The sequence below is a fragment of the Anas platyrhynchos genome, chromosome 39, assembly GCF_047663525.1.
Source record: "Anas platyrhynchos isolate ZD024472 breed Pekin duck chromosome 39, IASCAAS_PekinDuck_T2T, whole genome shotgun sequence".
In the NCBI taxonomy this organism is placed as follows: domain Eukaryota; kingdom Metazoa; phylum Chordata; class Aves; order Anseriformes; family Anatidae; genus Anas; species Anas platyrhynchos.
Genome location: NC_092627.1, coordinates 109,798 through 119,422, shown reverse-complemented (window position 1 = coordinate 119,422; position 9,625 = coordinate 109,798). Strand labels below are relative to the sequence as shown.

The following is a 9,625-nucleotide window of genomic DNA, read 5'->3' as shown; positions in this document are numbered from 1 at the left end:
TTGACTGTAACTCGTAAAGCTAGTAACAGGAAATAATTAATCTTGCCTGGGTTTTTAGCAATTCGTTATTTTCCCTCAGAGAGTTAAGCGATGACCTCAGTTCGTTATTTTCATCAGTCATTTTTCTCAAGGTTTCTCTCAGTTGGCTCATTTTTGTCTCATGCTGCTAGAGAAATATCAAATTTTAAAACGTGATTAACAAGAGAGTCTTTTTAGAAATAATTCCCAACTAAGTTCCATTTCAGTGTTAAAAAACAGGACAAACTTTCAAAGATCAAATTTGTAATTCTTCATGGTCCAATCTGCACATACCACCAGTAGTGAAGAAAGCAACATCCACACCACATATTAAGAAGAAATATAAAGAAAATGGGAGCCATGGTGTACAGCCTATGGATCTTTTTTTTTTTTTTCCAGAAAATACCTAGATCTTCTCATTGATCCTCTTGTACATTCCTCAGTTAAGTCAGGTGTGGGAAAGAATTGTGAATGAAAACAAATGTCAAAGCTTTTGTTTACACTTAGCTCATTTTTTTTTTTTAGCATCCATTTTAACCTCAAATATGCCCAATTCTCCCTTTTTTGAATCTTTCAAATATTCTAACTATTCACTGCTGATAGTTAAGACGCTTTAGTTCACCTGTACTTAAACACCTGTCCTGCAATGTCCAGGAATGTATCCAATACGTGCTACATTTCATCGAATTGGAAAAAAATAATTGTGAAACTCAAGATAGTAATCTTTTAATATTTGTTGTTATTATTAGTCCACAATATAATTTAATACCAGTACATACCATTAAAATATAAGCAAAAACAGACAAAAGAAACTGCAACAAAGGAAAATTGAAGTGACAATTACTTGTAACAGTCAAAAACCTGCGTGCCTTGAAAAAGAAACCAAGGAATGTGTCTTTTTTCCCCTTCACTGGAAATTTGAAATATAATTAAATATTTTCCAGCAGATTCTGAAAAAAAAAAACAACACTGAGGCTTTGAAGCCGAGTATAAAACAAATGTTTTCAGAAAATAACATTCCATTTCTCAGAAACCGTGAGAATCTTCTATGTGAAAATAGCTTTTTGTTCAGAAGTGTTGTCTTCTGCACTAGGAATTCAACCATCCACTACATTTTCTTAAGCGTCACTCTCAGACTGTTATCATGCTGCAAAAAGGACTTAAGCGGTAAATATAGAAATGATCTCATCAACAAAGAAAATGCTACAGATCGGCTCCAAACGGAGTGCTCAATTACTTCCATTGAAAAGGCCAAACCTTTAGAGTTAACCAAGCCTAGGAAAAGCTTGCCCAGCTTGGGATGGAACAGGAGCAAGGTGGCTTGAAATTGACCATAAACTTTCAAAACAGTCAGGGACAGCAGAATTATAAGTGAAAGGTTTTGAGAGGAAATAAAAAAGAATTAATATTCTCAATTTCTCCAAACCACATTACACAATGCTTTATAAGGCTTGCATATTTGGGGTTTTGACAATAATTTCACAGTTCTTCAGGGATTTGGCAATAATTTCACAGACCACAGGGCTGTTGTAGGTGGTGCCAGGATGTCTAAACCATCCAATTCCATTATCAAATCGGGTACCATCTGTATCATAATAAAGTGCATCACTTCATTCCTGCCAAATGTTTGTCTAGTCTGTTCCGAAGACCTGCAAATACTGGAAGCACCAGTCTTACTGACCTCTCTAACCCAGTGGTTAACTGCTTCATTTTAATCTAGTTTTCCCAAATTTCAACAGTAATCTGTACCTACACATCCCACAATTCATTGCACCATTCTGAACTGGAAACCACACCAAACTCACTAACAACAGTTTGGCACTTTTTATGCTAAATCTTTCATTTGGGGGTTTCAAACACTTTAAAGAAATAAGCATTATATCCAGCAAACATATGATGGCTTAAGAAAACTACAAGCAAGTTAAAATGTATGGGGAGCAATAAGAATCACTAAGTAAGTTATTGTACTTTTTTCATAGTTCCAAGTACTGCCTAAATGTCTTCATCAGCATCTTTTATTGCAGCGAAAGCTGCTTCACATCTGTGAAGCAATTTTTCTCGCTCAACTAGAGCACGTTCTCGTCTCTCAAGTTCCAGTGCATATTTCTCCTGTGCTGAATGCTCCCTCTATACCAAGGAAAAAAAATGTTGAAACGCCTTTGAAACACATGAAATTACCGATTTATAGTGAACTAGAATTCTTTCCTCTGCAGATATGCTTAGGTTTTGTTTTTAATTATAGTGTTACACAATAGCTGACTAATTAGAAGTATCCTAATGGCCATCTACATTCAATTGGATTTGCGGCAGGACTGCTTGGCCTTCCAAAATGCAGAATTCAACTCTGCATGGCTGTTCAAGTAACAGCATAGACAATTAAAAGTAGGATTTTGTTTCCAGAAGTTTTGGATAATGCTATTATCTGTAAGACAAAAGAGTCCAGTGCCCTAAACACTAGATTGCTGTATTGTTTCTTCAGTTAGTGGAAAGCACCTCTAGGAAAGTGGTGAGAAAAAAGATACGCACAATTCTTTTGATCTTGGATGGTGCAAAAGACAGTCCCAGCAGGAAATCTAGCAGAAGCACAGAAGCTGTTACAGAATAAAACCAATGCAGGTTTGGGAGCTCTTTAGTTAGTGGCCCAAGCCTGCTGGTGGATAAACTATTGGGAGTCACCAGCAGCAGAAAAGTAAAGGCAGAAGGGATGGTCTTCACAGAAGATCAAGTCAAGAGGGCAAGTGCTCTTGAATGCCCAGAGTGAAGAGCATAGTTTCAGGTGCTGTCAGGAAAAGCAGTGCTTGCAGGTGTTTCTCTCCATGCCAACACCGCATCACAAGACACAACTCTTGGAATAATAGCACTGTGTTCAAACTCCCTTCAGCAGAGCAAATCTCTGATCTAACCACTACCCATGTCATTACCAAGTCAGTGAACTAATTTAGGGGAAGAGGTGGATGATGACAGTGATATAGTTAGTAATTTCTGAATTCTCTGTCAAAAGTGAGAATCTTTGTAACATTACTGATCATTACAAAATGTCTGAGGCCATTACAGTTCCTACCTGGAGATTCTGACGGGCGACTTGCAGTTCGCTATTACTCTGACTTTTACCTAAATGGGATGGTAAGGTGTTATCTGTGGAGAAAAAGAACACACTTTACATTAAAAATATAGTCTTAAATAAATAAAGACTGCTTATCCAAAACAGCGAAAGTGTATTTTAAGCGTTTACAGCGACCAGCATAAAGCAAGACATATTGAAATGAAAAAGTAATCTCCTAAAGAATTACGGAGAAATGCTCAAAGTTTTGTTCCATGACTTGTTTGAATCAATCTATGCACGGACTGAAACATGAGGTAGCCAAAGTTTCCTTTTTGTTATGGCTTCAGGAAAGTGATTAACTGCTGAATAGACCCGGACCTCTCCTATTTCCCGTTGAGTGAAACACTTCAGAACTGCAATTTAACAAATTGCTACTGAGTAAATTAAGAGGAATTTAGTTGTATACAATGAGAGTTGATGTACAATAGTCACAGTTTCTCTGTTAAGAATTTAGTTTAGAATAAAGAGAAGCCAGTCCACCATTTAGGGAACCTGAGCACTTTCATTTCTGATAAAGGCTGCCTCACACTCGACTCTAAAAATACTAATAGATACGCCTCTTGCTCGAATATTTAGTCCTACCTAACCGACTACATTAGCAATGAGCGTGAGCACCCATATAGCCCCAATGCAAATTCCTTTTTGTCATTCCTGGTCCTCCCTTGTTCTGTCTTGAAGACCCAAGTGTACATCTTTGGCACAAATGACGATAACACAAACATTACTGCCCATTGTTCCAAACCAGTATTAGTCCGACACTGCCATTATTACAGAGCTGAATTCATTCTTAGATGGTTAGAAACATATTCGGAGCCTATATTCATAGGTCACATAGGAAGACAGACCTGCCTTCCCATTGACGCTTACCGATGTCCAAACACAAAGAGCTAAACAGGCAGCAGCAAATGAAAATGGATCAGAACAGACTAGAGAACACAGAAAGGATAGAAGTAGGGAAGTATGTGACAGATTCTTAAGAACCAAGCATAACAATACTGCTTCTCAGCAACATGTTACAGCATAAATTGGAACTCCTTACATATTCACTCCTCTTTTGGAGTGATTAGGGCCATACTAGCTGTTCAGTGTTGCTATCTGTCTTCTTACTGCAATACGAAGTATTTCTAGAAGAACCTCTGGTACAGACAGTCATGTTTATGCTGAGTTTCAGAGAGTAACGCCTCTTACCAACATCATATTTATGAAGTTCCGCTAGCGATGGTGCTTTACAATCCAGCAACTGCTCCTATTGAACATGAAGGCAACGCATTAATATTTCATCTTGCATGTGGGCCTTTTCAACAACTACATTAACAGACAACTCTTGCCTCCACCACACAAACTACATTACTTAAACTATTAAAGCTGAAAAGCTTCCAGTTATTACGAAGCTTAATGAAACACTCAAACATTTAAAATAGGGAAAAAAAATCAGAATTTGTCTCTTATGGATGGCATGTTCAGCTTGTGAAACCATTTGGTTCAAAGGCAGCATACCCTGCCACAGAATAGCCTGTCTAAAACAAACATCTTAAGACTAAGTGTCATTGCTGCTGTGTTACACAAAACTAATACCTGTGCAAAAGTCAGACTGTGCGACTGAAGGCTTTTACGCAGCAATCGAGAGTTAGAGCATTCCTTACTTTCTGCTCTATTTAATCCAAATTTAGAAAACAAACAAGCAGCATAGAGGGCAAGGAAGTCTGAGTTCTCAGGCCTGATACCTTCCTGCCAGTCACACAATAAATAGAGAACTGCCTACCTAGTCTTAACTTCTTGGATGTGACTACTAACATGATTTTCCTGCATTTTTGAAGACTGTCAACCCTGAAACCTTGACAAGTGTACGAAAGCCTGCAGTTGCAGTTTTCTTGAAAGCTAGACCGAAGTGTCAAATGGCAGAGAAATTAACATTTCTTTAAATAGAAGAATAGGAAATCTAGAAAAATAGAATAAATTCTAGAAGAATTACATCTAAAGAATATTAATTCCATTAGATTTAATACTCAAGATTCTAAAATAATTTAGCCAGGAAGTTTTACAGAAGATGACACGGGAAAAGTGCTCCTCCAGTCAGACGCTAGAAGCTTCTGAACGTCACAGAACAGAGGTTGGAAATTGGCATTTACCTTCAACTTGTAAACAGCAGGGCTTCCAGGAAACAACTTAGCAGATTTTTCAACCCAGTATTTTGCTCTTTCATCAGTGACGGCATTATTGCACAGTAACTCCGCTATCTTCAGTACTAGATCTTTCTGCATTGGGTTCAACTCCACAGAACGCTAGTTTTCCCCATGCACGCACACCGGAAAAAAAGGCAGGAAAAAAAAGGTAACTTGATCTTGCAATCCACACAGAATGGGAAAGAAAATTATAACAGTCATTGAAAAGACACAGGTATTCAAATTAGACAGATCTATTAGTAAATACTTTTTGAATGAGTTAAGAAAGACCTCAGTTGCTAAATGCATCACTAGTCTACAGCACCCAGATACATCTGCTGCAACTCAAAAGAGCAAAAATTCAGAAAAGAAAGAATTTCCAAGGGAAAAAACGCAGAAGCCAGCTACTCTGCCCCCACCACCAGCTATACGCAGGCAGCTGGACTCTTACGTACCTTTAGTCTAACTCCATATAGACATTTTTGAAGAAATATATAATTAAGTCACACCCTACGACAAGCTGGGATGTATTGGCAGCAAAACTTTTGAGCACATCCTCTCCCTCCCCAAAACCTGAACAAAGGCATTCTGATGGTGAATTTTTCATTGGGCAATCATACAAATAAATGTCAATTATGTTCGCCCTGCCCCATCTCACACCCCCCCAAACAAAACCCCCCAAAAAAGCAATAAATACGAACAACTAGAAAACACCCTAGGTCTAGTCTTCCAGTAGCAACTAGATTACTGCTGTCACCTGAGCCCTTGCTAAGAATCTGTCACTGCTGTCAAATTCCCTAATCCAAAGGGCAATGTAAGATATGGAAAGAATTTAGTAGCAGCTAGCACAAAGACCCAGTCTAGGTCACAAAAGAATCATCTTAAAAAAAAATACTGATGAAGCAAAACACATCAAATGAAGAATCCCCTCTGCAGTATGTCATATACACCTTTGGCAACAGAAAGCATACATATTACACTTTTTCCACAAACATGTTTTCTTCTATGCATTTAAGAAAAGTCCAGAACAGAATGATTTTAAAAGTCCCTTTACAATGGATTAAAGCAGGACATCGGAGGTCGGTGGAGTACTTACCCTGTAACATCCAAAAGCTTCTTCTATGTTGTCCTCAGCTTCATAAATTTGTCCAAGAAATCTGTGTGCTCTCGCATCTCTCTTTTGCACACTGAGGTATGTAAATATATACCTATGGAGCAGGAAAAAAAGGATCAATATTCCTCAATAATACGAGTCCCTCTGTCCTCCCCCGCCCCCCCCCAGTGTCCACGGAAGCGGGGCAGGAATTTAACATGTGATACAGGAAATGCAGTCATGGTTGGTTCCAGATACCTGGTCTGGACCTTAAAGTACAGAACATTATTTTTACATGTACAGACGCTACTTATTTGCCACCAAGTATTGGTATTTATTAAAAAAAAAAAAAAAAAAAAAAAAAAAAAAAGAGAGAAAGAAACTGTAACTGTAATTGCTTCATAATACAATGGAATAAAAGCCATTTCAAACAGCAAGTTTTTCAATATCACGTAACTAATTATCTAAGTTGCTGTTTTATAAAGATTTAAACAGCACTTGATACCCACATCTACTGCTACTGTAAAGCAGCATGATAGTGATCTTGATTTCTCCAGTCTACTTCATATTCACTTAGCTTTTCTAAAGTACTTTAGAGAACAGAATAGCAGAATACAGCAACGCGTATTACCTTTTAGCAAGTTCATATTCCTTTATTTCAAAATACAGCTTAGCGAACTGGAATCCTTTCAACTATTTCTGAACGGAAAACACACAACAAGCACATTTTAGATGTACAACACTTTCAAAGTAATTGCATAGGAAGACCCTTCTGATACTTTTTGAGAGACTGAATTTGATAACTAGTTATCAGCTCCAGTCCGCTCCTCATACCCAAAGTTTTGTTTCTGAAAGATGTGGGATTTGGAAAACAATGCTTTTCCTGTAACTGGCCAAGGCTACAAACGTGAAATTGAGGTTACTGGTGAAGCAAGCAACAAGCCTTAATACTTGTGACATTTCACAACCACTTCTTACTGAAGAGTGTAGAAGAAGTAGAAGAAGAGAGTCTGCTACATTTAAAGTACAGCCTGTTTTTTTCCCCCAATGTAACAATGTTGCAAAAAGAACCCCTAAAATCTGACAGAGTAAACAAAAAAGATGGTACTTAGTCCTGGTCTAGTACATATCACTCACAACTGTTTCAAGATAGGTAAAATGTTTTCTTCCCACCTAAGAAATCCCACCTACTCTCAGTTTATATACAAAATGCATCAATACAGTAATTTATTTCTGATGTCATCAGTCTGAGATAGCTTGAACACACTTGTTCTGGGGATGAAAGATGAAAGGTATTTAAGGAGGAATAAAACAAGGAAACGAAAGCGAGAAAAAGCAAAACAGAAAACTGAGCAAGCAAGAGGGCAAGATGGGAGAAGCATGGGCAGGAGGAAATGAGTCAAAGGAAAGAGCTAGAGAACTACAAAGTCACAAGCAAAAACTTCAAGGTAGAAGCTATTTTTAAATATGTATTTAAAATCCGAGCTCCCAACATCAGATCAAAAAGCAGGTTTTGTCTGTGAACTCCAAACTACTGGAGGTAGTTAGGCCCAACGACGCAAAACATGAATCAACGGTCTGCATTCGAAATACACTCAAATTGCTACTCCCCACCCCTCCCCCACCCCCAAGTGATCTATGTAAAACTTTAAGTGAATTTAAATGAAAACAGGCCTCCGCGTTTTCGGTCCATCTTTTCAGGTATCACTGACACGCCAGAGCGGACTCACGCTTGACACCTTGCGGACAGGGATGAAAAGCAACCTCAAAAGAAACGCTTGCAGCCTTGGCAGACCCTTCCCTCCGAAATCAACACAACAAGGAAACCAGTAACTATTCCCTCGGTGGACTGTGCTACACAGTCAGCTGTAAGCATCGCTCGAAAGTCAAAACTAAACGCGTCCGGTGGCCTTGAGCACAAGAAGAGGAGAGGAAATATTTTGTGTCGAGGCCACCGGGGAGTATCAACACTGTGGGAACGTATCTGTGCACCTGGCGGCGATGCACTTGACGCTGTCTAGCCCAAACAGTGCCCAAGTCGAACCCACAAAGTCACAGGACAGCTTTGCTGCTGCTGCTGCTGCTGGGAAAGGCACCAACCAAAGGCACAGCCCCTGCACGCAGTCCCTACCGGATCACGCTTAGCTCGGGCACATTCACGCCGCTTCAAAGCAACTCCGAGCGGCAGGCCGGGATCTTTCAGGATTAGGGCCCGCTGAATCGCATCAGGCGGCTGAGCGTTTCCCAGCTAAAATGGGCACGGGTGGCGTTTGTCACCCCCGGGCCCGCTGGCTGACAGGGAGCGGAGCTGTGCGCCCCCAGCCCCCCTCGCTCGGCGCTGTCGCTTCAGCGAGCGGCCGGCCAGAAACCTCCACGGCGCCGCACGGAAAGGACACTGAAACTTGAAGGCGGCGCGGTGCTTCGTTTGTGAAGGAAAGTACCTCTCCCTCGCTCCGGCCCCGAGGAAAGCCCTGCTATAAAACCCCTCCTGTCCGTGAGGCGCCGCGGGGCAGGGGCAGGGGCAGGGGCAGCCCCAACCCTCCCCTCACGACGCCGGCCATCCCCCTAGCCCTCCACCCCACCCGGGACCCCACCGGGACCCCACCGGGACCCCCTCCGCCTCCCCCCCCGCCGGCCAAGGGAAGCGGCGAGGCCTCGCTCACCTCTCTCCGAGAAGCCGCAGAGGCCTGCACGGAGGCGACACAGCGCTCCACCTCGGCCTTGCTGCGCCTCAACATGGCGACCGCAGCAGCGCCGAGCCCGGCCGGGCTCCGCTCCGCTCCGCTCCGCTCCCGTGCCGCGCCGCGCCGCCGCAGCGGCACAAACAAACAGCTCCAGGCGGGGCACCGGCCGCGCCCTAGGAACGCCGCGCACGCAGCGCGCTACGCACACTGCGCACACTGCGCACGCCCCCGCTGAATGCGCAGGAGCCGTTGCCACAGTGCGGGGAGGGGAGGGGCGAGGCTGTGACGCATGCGCGGGGCGGCCGCTGGGGCTCCCTGACAGGGCTTTAGGAACTGAGTTTGCAAAGGGTCCCTCAGAAAGTAGCTGGGAGCAGCCCTGAAGACGCGCAGGCTGCAGAGTTTGAGACACGAGCTGTAACTTATTCTTTTGGATTGATTGATTTAATTTTGTAAGCCGTAAGGCGGTTGCCCCGCGGCTTGCTGGAGGTGTGCCCCTCTCGCTTTTCTGCAAGTTCCAGGCACTTTGGTCAAATGGAGGCCACTGGGCTGTCCCCAAATGGTGTGA

The 9,625-nt window shown here is 42.1% G+C and overlaps 1 protein-coding gene across 1 annotated transcript; it reads right to left on the bottom strand.

The window, feature by feature from the left end:
- Positions 1-2,160: 2,160 nt before the first annotated feature.
- On the bottom strand, positions 2,161-7,077 carry LOC140001260 (ranBP2-like and GRIP domain-containing protein 4). The gene is made up of 5 exons (XM_072032437.1): positions 7,008-7,077; positions 6,380-6,491; positions 5,251-5,403; positions 4,310-4,367; positions 2,161-3,153 (listed from the first exon to the last, which is right to left on the bottom strand). The coding sequence occupies exons 3-5, from the start codon at positions 5,380-5,382 to the stop codon at positions 3,047-3,049; spliced, it is 297 nt and encodes a 98-aa protein (XP_071888538.1). The 5' UTR covers positions 5,383-5,403; positions 6,380-6,491; positions 7,008-7,077; the 3' UTR covers positions 2,161-3,046.
- Between the last annotated feature and the right edge of the window lie 2,548 nt (positions 7,078-9,625).